Below are 17,048 nucleotides of genomic sequence, written 5' to 3' on the forward strand. Positions count from 1 at the left end.
TCACGAATATTCAGCAAGAATCAGCATTCCTGGCGTTGGTTGGCTTTTAGCATTCAGTCGACATTCGCAAAAATCATTGGCAAGGAGTTTCAGGAGTTTCTTTGTTTTTTTTTTTTTGACTGGATCTTGCTCATATCTTCTTGCTTATTATCATCTTGTCTTGGGTAGGAGTCCTTGTCTGTACATAGTACTGTCAAGAAGGCTGGGCCTTCGCCGAAAATACGCGACGAGAGATGAGCATACAAGCATACACAAGCATACACATGTTTCCTCCTCTTTTCCTTTGTAGAATCGATTTTGTAAATCTACGCATGCTGCGTCCTGCTACAGCCTCATATAGCCACAATTGCAGCATTCACGGGCATTTTCTTGCAGCAGATAGAATCCAGCCACAGACCATGACAAACACGATCCTAACCAGCTCAAATGAACTCATCTGATCGACGCCCTCAAGAATCCTGGCGGACTCAAGAAGCCAGCAGCAAGGCTGTTTATCCTATGTTATAGTCACTCCAAATCAACAACCAACTGCCCCTCCGCCCCCAACTCCGGCCGAACAATCTTCTCCTTCGTCTCCGTATTCGCCTCCATCAACTCCTCCGTCAGCGTGGTGATCCGCTCGCACACCCAGTCGTGGTCTGGGTCGGAGCGGTCCAGGAGGTGCGCCTGGAAGTGCTGGATGCGGGTGGGGAAGATTTCTAGGGTTGAAGGGCGGAGGCGTAGCCTTTTTCTTCTTTCTCCTTCTGCTGCTGTATTTCCACCTGCTCGTGCACCTTCTCCTCCGGTATGATCATGATCCTGTTCTTCTTCTGGATCTTCATCTTCCACCTCCCTAACCCTAACCCTCCACACAGCACCCAAATCATTCCGAAACCGCTCAGACACCGCATAATCATCCACAAAATCCCCGCATCCATAGATGATCAATTTCCCCGGTCTGGGCCGCTCCACACCCTGGACATGATGCGACGAGTGGCCATGGACGATATCGACATCGCACTCGTCGATCAGGAAGTGCGCTAGCGATTGGATTTCGGACAGCGGCGTCCAGCTGTAGTTCGGCCCCCAGTGGACGGAGAAGATCTTCAATGCGGGCTTGGTTGATGCCGCCTCGGGTTTGGGGCGGGCTCGCGAGGTCAGGAGCCGTTTGAGTCGTGAGCGGGTGGACGCTGAGTAGTCGATTAGGTGGAAGGTTGGCACGGAGGCCCAGTCGCGCGGGTGGTCGGAGGCGGACCAGATGTGGATTGCGTGTGTTTGTCTCTCACCCTCCTCCCCGCTGTTATACCCGCCAGCGGAAGTGGTGGTAGTAGTAGAAGAGCGACTAGCGGGATCCTCCCTCTGCCCGCCCTCTCGCGTCCCCCGCTCTCCGCGCGGCAACGCCAGAATGGCGGGACTAATCGCCTCCTCGGTCGTCTCGCCAGCGCCCGCAAACGCAATCCTTGCCTTCTTCAGCGTCCAAACCGTCTCGACGAGTCCCTCGGGCCCAAAGTCCAACGTGTGGTTATTCGCCAACGAGACATAATCGATTCTCGCTTGCCGCAGCACGGCTACCGCATTGGTCGGGTGCACGCGGTAATTGAAGGCCTTGTTCGGCCAGGCTTCGGCGTGGGTTGTCACGGATGTTTCGAGGTTGAGGAGGTTGAGTCCGCCGTCATCTCCAGCTGTCTGCTGGTCCTGAAGGAATAGAGGCAGGGTTGTCCCCCATGGAGAGGCGGGCGTGTACTCCCCCTCTCGTATACGGGCGTATCGCTTCCGGAAGGCGGCGATGATGCTTGCTTCTTCGGGGTTGTGCACGTGCTGTGGGAAGAGTTGGTCGATCAGTCGGCCCAGCATTACGTCGCCGAGGAAGTTGAGGTGGAAGGTTCGCTTCTTCATTTCGGCCATGGTGACGATTGTGGTAGTGATGGTGAGAGAAGACTCATGGCGTTGTTGACCACGATGGTGTACGCATTTCGTTGGGTTATATTGGATTTTATCTCAAGTACTGTACTTTGGGTTCCAATTCATGCTGGGAAACACTCCGTCTTAGGTAGCTAGCTGTGTGAGGTAGTTTCGCAGTCAGATACCTAGGTACCTGTCTAAGGTTCTGCTAACTTCATAATGACATATGTATACACGCACGTTCCGTGCAGGTGACCACTAGCCCCTCTCCGCTAGACAATTAAGTTAAGTAAAGGTAACTACTCTAGGTAGGTAGATAGACACCTTAGGTACCTGCTTAGGTAGATAGCTACTCGGTAGGTACTAGGTACTTAGGGGTACTAAGTACTGCCGGATTCTAGACTCCATAGTGAGCTCCAATATTCCTGCCTACCTACCTTAGGTAGCTAGGTAGATATCTAGACAGGATCTAGCTATATGCTTAAGGAGATAGGATATTTATTAAGTCATCTTTTCTCCTCTCTAGTTTATGGCATATACAGTATAATGTATATGAGTAGTGAACTCATCTACTACGCTCTGTTTTCAGGCTATGTCTCTGTAGGAAGTAATGTAGTTATTTCAGTATTACTTAGATAACAAGACTTATTTTATGTGCATGTGTAGAAGCCTACTTTGCTACCACACAGTGAGTACATACATACGTCGCTGAAACACTTCGAATAATGAAGCAACCAACACCGTTCCCAAGGTATCTTATCCTACCGGCTAATTTTAAACGACTAGACTAACATACATCGTACACAGTTATCCCAGTCATCCATCTGAAGACAAGGTCATTGTTATTGCGACTGCTCCAACTCCGCCAGCTCCCGCTCCTTCGCCCGCAGCGCTTCCCGGATTTCTTCCGCTTCGCGCTGCAGCTGCGCCCGACGCTCCAGTTTATAACTGTCGAGGTCTGTCGAACCCCGTGGCTGTCCGGACGAAGGAGGCGGTAGAGAGGAGGATGGATGTTGTGATGGACGACTGTAATGACCCAGAGCTGGGTCTAGGCGAGAATCTTCGGGAGAGGTGGTATGGTTGAGGAGGGAGGAAATGGAATTGAGGCGTGCTGGGGGAGCAGGATTCGTCTGGGGCATGATAGGAGGGAGCTGGTTCGATTCGAGCGTCGTCTCCGGATCTGCTGCCCCAGTATCTGCAATGGACCGCTTCTTCGGGTTGGCGGCCGTGCCAAGCGGTGTCGACCGTGGAGAGGACGACTGCCGCCCGAATTGAGGCCCAGGAGACTGATTGGAAGTATTGTGGCTGTCTGGTTCCAGTAGCCGTGGAGGGGGAGGAGGAGGATGGTGAGGTAGAGATATCGCATTTGAATTGTAGCCCGTAAAATCCACCGGAGGCGGTGCTAGAGTCAGCGGTTGTCGAGGTGATACGCGCCCTCTCGCATCATTCATGTACTCGCCGCCCTGATACTGCCGTGATTCGTCGGGTGCATGTGCCAGCCCGGCCGGCGTCGCTTCAGGCGATGCGGACGAACCCGTAGACGACTGTGTAGCTTCACCGGGAGACGGATCTCGCAGCGCAGGGACCACGCGTTTTCGCCGCTTGATGATCGACTTCTTCATCGTCGTCGGCCGATAGCAACCGTGCAGCTTATAGTACAGACCTGGGCATGTCAACATTTCGAGCACCAAAGTCCCACACAACCAAACTACTCACCACATGCATTGCAAATGGGATGGCCATTCTCATCTCGTCGCCAAAGCGGCGTCACCGTCGTACCGCAATTTTGGCATGCCACAAGAAGACCTCCCTCTTGGCCGGATGCATTAGCATCCCCTTCTGACTTCTCACTCGAAGATTGATTTGCAGCCGCCGCTCGCGCAGCTGACTTGTATACGCGGTTGTTGAAGGCCGGACATCCATCACATCCTTCCGCACCACCAGTGCCATTGCAATTGCCGCCGCCAGGACACGATCCAAGAGGGCCACAGTTCCCATTGCCTGCTGGCGAGTCTGGAGATGCACTCTTCTGGCCTTGCTGGCCGGCTGGCTGTGATTGCGTGCGATTACGCTTCGTAGGCCTCTGCACATTCCTAGCCTTCAGATAGAGACCACAGGCGTTGCAGATCATAGCCCCCGTGGGCGATCTCCGCCATAACGGAGTGCTCTTGGTTCCGCAGTTACTGGACAGACGTCAGCACACAGATTCTCGCAGCAATATCATTACAGACGACATACCTGCATGAGTGACCCGGAAAGGATGTATCCCTGCCTGGAGGTTTAGATGGCCGCTTCGGGGCTGCTGTGTTGTTTGCAGTAGAGTCCGCTCCATTTTTTGGAGCCGGAGCAGTTGCTGCAGCAGGAGCAGGTCCATCTGTCTTTACGTCCATTTCGTCTCGCGGAGTATTCTTGTTCACAGTTTGCCAGCCGTCATCCCTGTTGCTACCCGTACTGTCCGGCTTGGAATCACTCGAAAGTTCCCGCGCGCCACGAGCGGAAGAGATGAGTTGCTGCGCCGCGTCCAAGTCCTCGGCAGAAGGATTGCGTATCAGGTTGTTCGCTTGGCTTCCAGGGGGGTTCAAAGTTTCCATCTGCTGGCGTAGAGCCAACGCCGCAGCGGGAGTTGACAGCAGACGTTACTCGTTGACCGCGATATAAGACCAGGGAAGTCCAGGCAGTCTCAAGGAGGATCAATGGTGCGAGTTGCGACGAAAGACTGTACGAGGAGAGTATTCTTCAACACAACGTAGGCGTCTGTCGTATCTCCTTCAGTCGCAAGATCGTCGAAACAACGGACACTCCGGAATCCACCGACCCAACCCGTGGCTCAATCCAAAGTGCGCTTCCAGAAGACACCGAGTCGCCACCACAACGTCCAGGAAAAGTCGAATCAGCCAATGTGCTTCGCCGAGAACACTGTGTCGCAAGCGCAGTCAAACTGCAAGGTCACCACAAAAGGTCGGGCGAGGACACAGAGGAACACAAGGAGAGAATTCTCTGCGGACCTGAAGGAGAAAAAGAGTGGTGACCAAGTGCGGGGGGGGATAAGCAAGTCGAGAGAGAAATTAGCTTTCAGATGGAGTTGATAGGCGGTGCGGTTCGTGGCGTGCGCAGGAGCCACAGTCCGTTGGAATGGTAGGACAGCAGAGGTGGCTTGTCTGGAGTCTGGACCAGTAGGCTACGTTGACGGAGGATTTACCGCTATTTGGGGAGAAGAGCGCGTCCACAGCAAGCAGTCGAGCAGGGAGTGAGAGCCGGGAAAATGTGGGTGGGATCAAGGGGCGATGAAGAGAGATGGGATGGATGAATGAATGGTTGTTGGTTGGTGGGTGGAAAGAGAGAGAGAGTTCGGAGAAGATGGATGGATTTGGAAGGGAAGGATGCCGGGGCGGAGGACGATTGGTACACCCACGATCACGCAAGATGGCCCTGATCTTGATTATCTACGGAAGAAAAGAAGATATATCCATCGGAGACAGGACCATTCAGCTGATTTAAAAATCTACCGTTATCGATCTGATGACAGGCCGCTGGCTGACGGGGAACCCACGAATCGCCACGAGTCTACTACCCCCATCCGGTGTTGTCTACCAGGACTGACCATTAGGACCGAGATTGCTCGGGATTGCCATGTAAAAGCCGCGGGCACGGGTGACGAATCGCATGTCCATCAGACGGTAGATCCTGGGAGAACTCCACAGATCGCCCGTGTGGCCTCACTGCCTGAGGGAGCTTGGACGGTGTTTCTTTTCCTGCGGCCATCGTGTTGAGATGCTTGCTTGTTAATCCACGCGCGCTTGTAGGCTAGGCCCTTTACTCCCCGGATTCCTGTTCGGGACTAACGCCATCCTCTCCGCCCTGCGCGCCTTCCCTGATTGGGCCCTAGTGCTGTCTGTTCCAGGAGGCTGACCCACTCGCACTGTCCCGATTGGCTCACCCAACGATCGCCCTCCAGTCAGCAGAATTCGGTACGTGCTGATTGGGCCGACGCTCAGACTTCTCTTCTCAACCTCCGAATGGACCGTCATGGACTCTCCTCACGGCTTCCTCTTTCGGGCGAAAAGACGCGTCGACTCGGCTTCAGTTGAGACAACTTCGAGAAGGTCGACATCGATCTGTCTGGAATAGGCATTACGTGTCGATTCGGAGATCTAACTCCGTGGCCTGTGCCTGTGCCTGTGTTATGTTATGCCTATGCATATGCCCACGGGCTTCATGCGGAGCCTGCAGCTTCAGGGTCTCACCTCTGAAGTCTCGACAAGCTTTTTCCTCACTGAATGGTGGTGATTTATTATTAGCTGAGATGTTGTTTCGGCTGCTCCCAGGTCACCCCTGCCAATGATGCGTCGATAAGAAAATTAAGATTATTCTAATAACTCCGACCTACCTAATAATACTTGAGACCACCGTCTATTTTAGTTGCAGTCGCTATGAGAATAATAATTAGTTGAATGGCGCTGACGAGTCCCCAAATTGAGCGTTGAAGTTTGAATGACTACAATCCGAGTACTCTGTACTTCGTCCGTATCTGCATGCCGACTCTTGTCATCCGTCTGGCAAGGTGAAACCTGCGGCGGTTGAGAAACAGTTTCAAGCAAGTCGGCCTCCCTTCTTCACCCGGGGCCTTTACACAGATCTGAAGCAAGCTAGTGGAAGATGATCGTAGTCCCTTGCACGAAGAAGAAAAAGGGGGAGGCTTATACGGAGTACTAGGGGATACCCCGTAGACATATTCTTGGAACAGGGCGTCGGATTAGTTATCACCTTGTGAACACTCCGTACGGAGGAAAGGGTCTGCGTACGTAATGGCTAAACTTCCTCCCTTTTTGATAGTAAGCTGCCCACACTCGGAGAAGGCCGAGAAGGCCCCCCGTAGGAATCAAAAGCAAAAAAAAAGAACATAAAAAAGGGAAAAAGAAAAAGAAAAACCGGAAGCAGCATAGTTACCAATTATAGTAACCTCATCAAATATCAGAGAAATCCACCGCCCAACATCTCTTTCAGACCCAACCGTATCCACATATAGTACATACATCGATCCAACCGACAAAGCCTCCACATGAAGGACACATATGCGAGCGGCAAACGAAAAAAAAAAGGTCTCTTAGTGAAAGCAATCGCAAATGACATACAATACAGTAGTCATCAAATCCTCACATGCTCATTGACGTCGCATCCTGAGCTATATCCGGCTCCACCACGTACTTTCTTCTTTGTCCTCTATAACAAGCAACACTCATCTCCAAAAAAGAAAAAAATTGAGGCAATATATGGCGGACAGCGGTGTGACGGAGTACATAACGCGTCAATCAACCACTACCACGGCCGAAGAAGGCGTGGATATTCTCAGGGGAATCAACAGGTCTAAACCTGCTCAGCGCCCCAGCTGTTGTCAGCCTCCCGCATGTTCGACGGCGGTTCAATCGATGGGATATATTCGAGGACCACGTATCCAACACCAATGAAGCCGACAATCGAACCGGCAAGGTAGCGCAGGATGCTGTCGTGCAACAGGATCGAACCAACGAAAATGTAGACTGGTGAAGACTTAGTACAATTGCTACGCGCAATGCCCCAGTTTCACGGTCAGTGGATCACTCACAAGCACCTCGTCCGAGGAACGAAAAGAGGAAAGAGGCGTATCGGTAGACATAGTCAGGGACCTGGGGAAGGAATTCCAGGCCGGCAACAACTGAGAGTTCGTTAGATAGAAGCGCTCAGACAATACGCACAGTATCGGAAGGGCTTGACATACTGAGACCAAAGAGGATGACGTACGCCCCGACAATGATTGAGCTCAAGCTAGGAGGGAAGAATTGGCTAATACCGCCCAGGATCATAATCACACCGACGGCGATGTTGACAAGACGGCTATCCAATACAGTCAGCATTGGCGTTTGTCGGGTCATCAAGCCATTGAAGAAAATGTGAAGCTTCAAACCCGATCGCACAAAGCTAGCGGGCTCGATATGATGCGGTAATTGCAATAACGTCAAGGTTTCACGACCGTACAGGGGACACATACAAGATATTGGAGTAGTCCATCTTGGCGCAACTTTGTGACTTGCTGTCTGGCTATAGTTCTCTTGTGTGTTCGCAATTCAGCGCAGCTCTTCCCTCGCGTTGTTCTGACCTCGGGAATACTCTCGTTCGGGAGCAATTGATCCGATAATCCCGCAAGACTCTATGCGACAGAGATGGGAAATACTGCAGGGCTCGTTGTCAAGGAACGACGGCAGACGTGACCGAGAATAGGACGTCGAGCTAGAGAGGAATGCCGCAGCCTAGCTCGTATCGCGGTATTTGAAACAAACAAAGAGATTGATGCGCACGTGGAAAGTAGGGTCAAGATTGTCGCTGCGGGACGAGATTTCACCCCTCAGATGGTCTGTGGGATTATCGCAGGTAGAGGAAAAGAACTAGTCTGTGGAGGATGGGTTGCGGAGTTAGGCACCTAGGCCAGGTCAATAGTTGAGCTTCGAGGTCGGCTGTCAGGAGGCTGGGTTGGATTGTTGAATTGCGCACGTTGTCTTGGCGTTTCCTCCGGCACGGATGCGGTGTCGGGGACTCGGGGATTGGCCACCATCATTTCCGCAACCAGGGCTCCCACCCTAATTATATAAGCAGTGTTGACAGAGTACTGTGTGTTATATAGATCCCGATTGATCCGCTTGTTTGTATTTGCAGAGACTGCTACCCAATTCACATCCGTCAATATATTGTGTGATCTCGTCAAGTATATACATGAAAAATATCAATAAAAGAGAAAAAAAAGAGAGAGAAAGTTCAGTAATAAAATCAACAACAACAAGATAATATAGAGAGAAAAGGAAAGAAAAAACGAAAGAAAAGGGGGTGAAAAAAAGAAGAAAAAAAGCTGCTGTACATGAAGGCATACCACCAGCGAGTTGTTACATAACATGTGATATTAAACCGAATAGAGAGAGACATAACAATATGCAGACAGCCGCCCATACCCAAAATCATTCGATCCGCCCTATGAGTCGTAAGATAGCAGAATTCCCATGCCGAGTAGAAAAAGAAAAAAGAAAGAAAGGGGGAAAGAAGACATAAGTACAGGGTATATATAGGAAAGTAAATTAAGAAGAAAAAAAAAGGGGGGGGGGGGGGGGGGGGGAAACGAATGGCAAATGTCAAACTTCCTCTACTAGGGTCCGCTGACTGCTTGATTCGATCGACTCTCCTCCTTTCGTCGTCTCCTGGACCAATTCGGTGGTGACTTGAATGCCACCCATGGTCTCGCTGCTGGAGGTACCACCCCGTCGATCATTGAACCCGTACATGTCATACTCTCCACGCACGGTGTTGGTGAGGAGGGTGGCTCTGCTTTTTCGATGACTTGTAAGTTGACCATCAGACTTCCGTGGATAACTCAGGTTCGAGGCGAAGTGAGGGAAGATGCGGATGACGAGGGGACGCAGGTACGGCAAGGAAGCACAGATGATGGCGATATTGCACTCGGCAGCTGTCCAGAAAGCGGCACCAACGTTGTCCCCTGATTATCTGTCAGTATCGATCATACAACTTAACAAGTTCAGTCCAGGATCGTTGGACTCACAAGACGGGTCTGTGCTGATTGCAACTTGATGCAAGGATTTGAGACGGAGCATGCTTGTGATGCAGACCCTTTGTACAGATATGTCAGCCACATCGGCGCGATACAGACCAGACATAGGCATTGCTTCTTACAGTCCACCAACGGCAAAAACTCCCATGAGAGCCAGCCTCTGTTTGCGTGGAAGTTGCAGAGAATTGAGTACCGGCATAGGTAAAATTAAGAGAACCATATCCGTAAGGAGGTTCATCGCGGCGTTAAAAAACCAAAGCGCTTCGAAATTCAGGCAGTTTCCTGGTATCGAACGGTCCCAGAACCTCGCCACGGGAATGCAGTTCAAATAACCGCTCACAACGGCCCAGAGGGAATAGGAACAGACAATCCCCATGATGGTATAACAGGCAATGCGGATAGGTCGACCGGGGAAGATGCGCAGGTACTGGAAGAGAATGGAAATTTTGGTGCACCACAGGCTGCAGTTATACATCGGGATAGCAAGCCAGAGCCGCTGGAGGGATCAATCAGCCTCTACTAGAACGATATCGGACTTCAGGAGCACACCCACCATCAGCTGTGCCTTGACTTCCTCCAGCGGAAGGTCATATTGATGGTGACCCAGTCCAAAATGTACCTCTAAACTCCATGTCAGGATTCCCAGTTTCGCCATCAACGGAAGGAAAAGCGGTTGAACGAGCAGAGCCGCAGACCGCGTGACTTACGGCTTATAACTAATGCCATGTACACGATCGAAAATGTCTAATCACCGTCAGTTTTGCTACGTCATCCTCTTGCATCGCAGGATATGAGACTTACTAGGGACAGCATAATCACCCCGTCTTCTCGACCGACCAACTTGACCAGTGTAATCCTCGTAACCATCCGCACTGTGACGACAAAAATCGCAAGTGATGTCAGAACCACCGTAATGACCAAAGCTTCATTGCCTCGAGAGTGTATCCTCCAGTCACTCCGGGACGGAGCTCTCTGTCGTAGAGCATCCATTGGCGGCATCTTCTTGAGGATTCTGGGACACGCAATCCCTTTGGAAGTCGTGATTCACCTCTTTCCAGGAATTAATTGACTTGTTGGAAAGGGCGATGGCTTCCAGAGACGCGGGGGGGATGGTCGAGAGTAGAAATAAGAAACAGAAACCCGATCTGCATCCATGCCGGGGAACCTGTGGCTCCAGTCATGAATCTTATCTGCAGAAGGTCCAACTGGGGACATCATGCTGCCAAAGATTTGCGTGAGAGACCTGTGGGGTCGTCACATGGAGAAGATGGCGAAAGTTTTAGTTTTTCAATAGTGGCTGCAGGGGAGGGGTAGATCATCTATCTAAGAATTCCCGATCAAAGAACGGGCATGATTCTTGAGGAAGCAGCATATCATCTCCTACCGAAAGTCTCCTGCGGAAAATTCAGTCCTGGGCATTGTGACAGATTACACTCTATTTACAAGCCTAACACGTGTGATTTCTATAATGCTGACATGTGAGAAGAGCAACTGATTGACAGCTTTTTCTTTTTCCTGACAGATCGAATAGCTGGACTTTTGCCGATTTCTCGAGGAAAAATACCGCTAGCCATGCCTTCTCCACTATCACCGTCGCCACTGCATATCCCTACCACGTTATCTGAATCGGTGCCGGAATTCTACCGAAATAAACGTGTATTACGGAGTATATTATCCTGGAAGAGCATGGTCACACAGATCTCTTTACTCCAGACTACCTTTTGTTGACGCAGGGCAAGGGAGATGAGCTGGTCAGATACAACTGCTGAATCTGAGAACTCTCAACGGCTGTCAGGAAGATGACCAAGTTGACAGTCGTGCGTCATCAAGAACAAAATTACCCAGGCAAAGAAAGTCAAGACGCAATGGATTGGCAGAGTTTTTGAGGGTTAAACTGCCGTCAACAAGGGAGATTGGATGGACAGTGAGAATTAGTTCCTCATGGCAGCCGTGCCTGATCTGCAATGCATGTCAGCAATAATGCCATCGCTGGATCAGGCCAAGTTCGGCAAAACAACACTAAAGTATGAACTTGTTCAATTGTGATTGGACCCTGAACAGGGGTCATATTGGACACGGCACTATGATTGCACAGTCATAGTCAGCTACCGGTGAAGCGAGCATGAAAATGACAAATAGGAGATACCTTTAGAGTACGAAATATTACGTCAGACAAGCCCTGAACGTGTCTCCATAGCGTGGGATCGCCAATGACCACGCTCGCGTGCTCTTCTCAGGAGGTCGATCAGTGGATTAACTGAACGCTGAGAGGGGCATATGTCGGCAATATCTCTTGTTGAATACCGAACGCGTCGTAGTGTTGACAAATACCACCCGAGAGCCTCAATTTGGGTGGAAGTCCAGTCGTCCAGCCATCCCGTTTTGGTGGATCTGGTAAGTTTTACTCCATACAGTTTCCCGTTTGACATGACGCTAAGTCTTTTCTGTGCTAATGTCCGCAGACACTGAGACTATTAGAGCGCGCTAATATTCCGTTCATCCAAACTGGACATTGTGTGGCGTCAAATGGGTTTTTGTCATCTTCCATGCTAACTACCAACCTAATTTACTCCATATATCCACGTTTTTGGTCAAATCTTGTCTGCTGGGAAGAGATGGCCCCACACATTGGGTACCGACTACCGAGACATCAGGAGACTGGGATATAAATCTATAGATACGGAGTACATTTCCCACGCCCCGATTCCGGCATCGATTGCAGAAATGCCCCATGCTGCTTGGAGTTGCACGGAGAGATGCGCGTGGTGCCAAGAACGAGCAAAATGGCATGCAGTCTGATGCATGTATGCTGTACGGAGTACAGTAACATAGATAGAGTATCAGATCGCAAGTACGGGGTCCTTCGGGGTCCATCTGTACGGAGTACAGATTCTACGAATGGTCGAGGTGAGGGTCACCGTGATAAAAAAAAAACATGATATTGCTTTGTGTTTAGGAAGGGAGTTCTCTCACACCCCGCCATCGGAGTCACGTTCACCAGTATGTGACTATTGCAACGAGTCTACTCCGTAACGTACCTTGATATTGACTCATCTTGTCCTGTAGACCTCGTAGGGGGTCATAAGTTCATAACCATAGACTACGGAAGACGACAGAAAGCTGAGGTGAAGCCCGAGTCCCCGAGTCTATCAACATACAAAAAAGCCCCATAAAGTACTCCGTACTCCGTATTTAATTTGACTATTATTAGTCTATTTGGACGCAGATGTTTCAGAGGTTTTTAAGTTCCCCCAGTTTCACAATGTCGAGATCGCCAAGCCCCAAAATTTGATGCTCGAGAATGATTGGCTCCTGACCCGCTGTCATCCGGCAGGTTCCTGACGCTAGTATAAAAGAGGGAAAGACCGCGGGTTACGGTAAGGTCCAGTTCCTGAACACGTGACAGACACAATACATGAGCTGGCCTGATGTCATATATCCTACATACCTATCCAGGAAGGAGCAACAAACCTACTAGGTACTAAGTAGGTAACAGCAAAAGCTTCATCATTCTATACTCTGTTTCATGGGCTATTCTTCCGGATCAGAGTACTTCCAATCTGTGAGAATCTTCCTCTTTGTTCCCTTACAATAATACCAGCTCCTCGAAATCGCTCTACTATAAACAAAGAAGATTCTCAGGGTTGTTTCAAACTCGTCATGCATCAGAGAAATCCACTTCAGTCAGATCCCACACCACAAGACAACAAACATGTCACCAATTCCTTGCGAATGACTCAGTTGTAGACATCTCTCAGATATACATTCCCCCTGGGTAATAACCGCTCATGAGGCCGAGTCCGTCGAGAATGAAATTCCTCACCACCTTTCGGATCGACGATCGCTTTCGCGGCTTCTGCTGTGCTTGCGTTGACGGTGACGGAAGTTGCTCCTGTGGCATGGTTCGTATAGCAATGATGCGTGGGACAGGCGGGTTCGAGTCCCCTTCTTCAGAAGCATAACTGCTGTCCAGCAGTTTGTGTGTGATACTTCGCCAGACCTTCCCACTCAGCCATTTCTTATGTGCTGGCTTCCGATCCTTGTTGAAGACTGGTTCCGGAAACGAGAAGTAGGTCAGCATCTCCTGGGTGGAGGTTTGAGAGGCTGATGGTCCCGTGTCCGGCTCTGACTCCGATGTACTGGAACCCGAGTTCTCAGAGAGGAGTCGGTCCCTTGCTTTTACCCGTTGCCCATGGAGCCATTTCGGGAATGATCTTGACCACTTGAGACGAGTCGAAGGATTCTTGCGTTTATTCAGGTTCGCGTCGCTATTGGGGCCGTTTGGGGCTGGCGGGTTGGAGACTGTGTGGGATGTGGCATGCGTCTGATGTGTCGTGAGTGCAATGTCCACGATTTTGACGGAGAACAAAGAAAGATTTCGAATGACAGTGGGAAGAGACGGTCTTACCTCAGGTACATCTTCATCTGCAGAGTGGTCTTGTCCATCCTCGCTCGTGTTCTTGCCGTCCTGGCTCTTGCTCGCCATGCCGTGTTGGTCGGTTACTTGTTGTGATGGTCTGCTCGCTGTCTTTGCACATTCCAGACCATCTGCTCCAGTGTTTTTGAAACTTGTCTCTGCAATAGAATAGAGGCTCTGTTGACCACGCAAGATTTTGTGTGAAACAGGTTTCCTTGCAGACACTTTGCATCGTTTGGCAACTCTGTAAACAATGCCTTTTGAGATGCTATTCATATTGTTGACACACTGATCACGTTGCTTGGCGTCAAAGGAGTCAGTCTGATCTGACAATACCCATTCACCTAATTTCGTCACCATAGCGAAAGATGGCTCTGGGGTCTCTGGTCTCTTGGGCATTGTCAGACAACTCTCGAGGGATTCAGCAGAACTGAAGCTCTCAGAACTTGTCAACTGACAGATATCAGTTGATGATGACAAACTTTGACTGTCTGCCATATCATCAACAGATTCTGTCTCCTCCTCTGGTATAAGATAGAGGGCTTCGTTCGCAGAGATCTCCACAGACATTGCCGCCTCCCACCACTGAAACTTGCCGTGAATGCGATATACTCTGCCCTGATTCATATCGTCGCAAGCATCAGTGTCTGCCCCAGTTGCCAGCCGCAAGGAAGATGTGATATATTGTCGAGATCTCTTCTCTCGGACTTTCCAAGCGCTGGAGTTGGCATGACGAGGGGACGAATCCCGCAAATTCTGCCAGTTCTCGTACATCTGTTCTCGAGTCGGGGCCAGCGGGTGATCGTAGAACCCGTTGGCCACCACCCACTCAGGACATGTATATACGTCCATGGCTCCGTTGTCTTGGATGGTGTCTTTTTCCCTGTCTCGTGGATCGTTGTGCCAGCATCCGTGTGGGCTGTAAAACTTGAACACTTGCCCTGTCACGGCGTTCACGAGATCCTGTCCGCTTCGTTGGAGCTTGGCGACGTCTCCATCGTATATAACCGGGTCAACAAATTGGATTGCCCGGTTGAGAATTGACTGGACTCGGTTCTCGTCACTTGGGGCCGGTGTCTTCGGGCGAGACAGGATATATAAAAGCGAGTGGGCCGCTGGGGTTCTGGAATATTCGCGGACAGGATTGCCATACCAGTTGAAATGATGGATGGGACGTTGCTCTTGATCACAATCGTCGAATATTATATCGTTTCTGTGACAGAACTCCCATGCCACTGCAGCCTCTGCTGTCTCTGCGTCGAGTTGATAGTCGTGTTGTTCAGGTAGCTCCTCGCTGGCCTGGAATCCGTCACGGCCGAGCAGCTGAACATCAACCTCGTTCATCGACTGTTGGAGCCAGCTGGGCGCGTGATCTTGGTCCATGGCTGCAGACGACGCCGCACCATTTGGCCCCATTGGCTTTGGAGAAAGGGGCCTCTTGGGGACGAAATCGAAGGAATCGACAATGAATGGTCCATCTGTGGTGACAAGAACACACTCGTCATCTGACTCTTGGCTATCGGAGTCAGAAGCCTCGACGGAAGAGTATTCTTCTTCTGAACTTTCATCCTCCATTTCATCGGCCCAGCTGAAGTTCTGTGGCTTGAGAAGTGCTGCCACCTCTGCGTCAGAATATATTTTGGCAGATGACATGGTTTGAGAAGAATCAATAGAGTGGAGTTGAAATGTGGTGTGTTGTGATGAGATGGTATGATATGGATATTTACAAAGACTTGTTGAACGCAGGGTGCAAAGTGTTTTAATGTGCGTGTTTTAATAGTGAGCGAGATGGGAAGTGGTTGGTGATGACCTTGCGTGAATGACAGAGGATAGAGAACAAGGGAAGGAACTCAGTAAAAGAAAAAATAGAACTCACCAAGAAATTTTCATATATAATCAAAAATATATGGAAGATACCATCAACAATATAATAAGATGCATATATCCTAACAATGTTAATCAAATGCACGGAATCCTCCGTCCAATATACCAGGTTGGTAGTTACCGTGCAGATTGAGGGCAGTTACCAACGTGAAAAGACAACAAATAACAGGAAGTTTCCATCATGAGTAAGTAGGTAGCATATATATCGATACAGCAGGAAAGTATTGTTCAGTTCAGTTCACTTTTTCACAATAATTATAAGATGGGAAGGAGGATAGGTAATGGCCAAGCAGACACTTTATTTTTATATATGCTGAGGAAGAAATTCATAAGAGGGGAAAAGAAAGTGTGAAGGAAAAAAAATTTTTTGCAGTATTTATATTTTGTGAACAGTGAGTGACTAACTAACTAGGTAGAGCAATGAATGATAAGTCCTAGTCGTCATGCTTGGTTGTTCTTTTTTTTTTGTTCACTTATCCGTTCACTTATACACAGGACTAAAATAAGAGGATATCCATTCACCTGACATATGGTGCATGAATATGTGGGAGGAGATGTTGAAGACCTCATTTTATTGACTACCAAGCTACTGCAACAAAGATGAGAACTAGGAAAGTGCTGACCTAGTCAGAAAAAAAAATAGAAATGCTACTTCTGTATGTAAGTAAGAACAGACTTCTGTTTGAGATCCTACTATCTATAATAATGAAACTGCATTGCAAATAATCTATAGCAGAAACACACACACACACACACACACACACAAAGCCGTTGATATGTAGACAGTCAGATAATCAGGAGCAGAAAGCGAGCTTAACTCAGAAAATAGAGTACTGAACTGTCACTGGTCACTGTCAGGAGTCTGCCACTCAGCCCCCCACAAAAAAAAAAAGAGTGCTATGACAAGTTACCAGGTACCTTTTTAGCTAGCTAGCTAGTTGTTGGGTCTTTTCTGTGGTTGATACGAACCCTTCATGAGGAGTGCTAGCGCTAGCGCTTTCTTCGACTCGACTCTTGCTTCTCCCTTTGTACGGTACAGTACAGTACATATATATATATATATACAAAACCGGATATTAACCTGGATTTGAAGCAAGATTCGGGGCCCCGGTCTTCCGTCGGACATTCGTCAACTTTAGATATTGCTTAGTGTTCCTCGATATTAACTTCTATATTACTTATTTTTTTTTATTACTGACAAGATTTCTCAGTTGAAATTGCCTGCGTCATCTACTCCGGAGTAATAACCAATTACTTAATTTGGCGTTTATAGGGAGC

General features: G+C 49.4%; 5 protein-coding genes across 5 annotated transcripts; all 5 read right to left on the bottom strand.

Annotated features, from left to right (window-relative positions):
- Positions 1–507: 507 nt before the first annotated feature.
- VTN77DRAFT_2389 (uncharacterized protein) lies at positions 508–1,884 on the bottom strand (the record flags this gene model as incomplete). The annotated part of the gene is made up of 1 exon (XM_069418222.1): positions 508–1,884. One exon carries the CDS (start codon positions 1,882–1,884, stop codon positions 508–510), a length of 1,377 nt encoding a protein of 458 aa, XP_069279287.1.
- Positions 1,885–2,723: 839 nt separating this feature from the next.
- VTN77DRAFT_2390 (uncharacterized protein) lies at positions 2,724–4,472 on the bottom strand (the record flags this gene model as incomplete). The annotated part of the gene is made up of 3 exons (XM_069418224.1): positions 2,724–3,544; positions 3,598–4,064; positions 4,120–4,472. The coding sequence occupies 3 exons, from the start codon at positions 4,470–4,472 to the stop codon at positions 2,724–2,726; spliced, it is 1,641 nt and encodes a 546-aa protein (XP_069279288.1).
- Positions 4,473–7,245: 2,773 nt separating this feature from the next.
- Positions 7,246–7,926, bottom strand: VTN77DRAFT_2391 (uncharacterized protein; the record flags this gene model as incomplete). Its single annotated transcript, XM_069418225.1, has 4 exons — positions 7,246–7,418; positions 7,484–7,573; positions 7,637–7,752; positions 7,907–7,926. 4 exons carry the CDS (start codon positions 7,924–7,926, stop codon positions 7,246–7,248), a joined length of 399 nt encoding a protein of 132 aa, XP_069279289.1.
- Positions 7,927–9,035: 1,109 nt separating this feature from the next.
- On the bottom strand, positions 9,036–10,459 carry VTN77DRAFT_2392 (uncharacterized protein; the record flags this gene model as incomplete). Its single annotated transcript, XM_069418226.1, has 6 exons — positions 9,036–9,397; positions 9,461–9,528; positions 9,592–9,965; positions 10,023–10,090; positions 10,177–10,213; positions 10,271–10,459. The coding sequence occupies 6 exons, from the start codon at positions 10,457–10,459 to the stop codon at positions 9,036–9,038; spliced, it is 1,098 nt and encodes a 365-aa protein (XP_069279290.1).
- A 2,764-nt stretch (positions 10,460–13,223) lies between these two features.
- Positions 13,224–15,539, bottom strand: VTN77DRAFT_2393 (uncharacterized protein; the record flags this gene model as incomplete). The annotated part of the gene is made up of 1 exon (XM_069418227.1): positions 13,224–15,539. One exon carries the CDS (start codon positions 15,537–15,539, stop codon positions 13,224–13,226), a length of 2,316 nt encoding a protein of 771 aa, XP_069279291.1.
- Positions 15,540–17,048: the final 1,509 nt, after the last annotated feature.

The sequence above is a fragment of the Rasamsonia byssochlamydoides genome (assembly GCF_041956645.1).
Source record: "Rasamsonia byssochlamydoides strain NRRL 3658 unplaced genomic scaffold VTN77scaffold_18, whole genome shotgun sequence".
Classification (NCBI taxonomy): Eukaryota; Fungi; Ascomycota; class Eurotiomycetes; order Eurotiales; family Trichocomaceae; genus Rasamsonia; species Rasamsonia byssochlamydoides.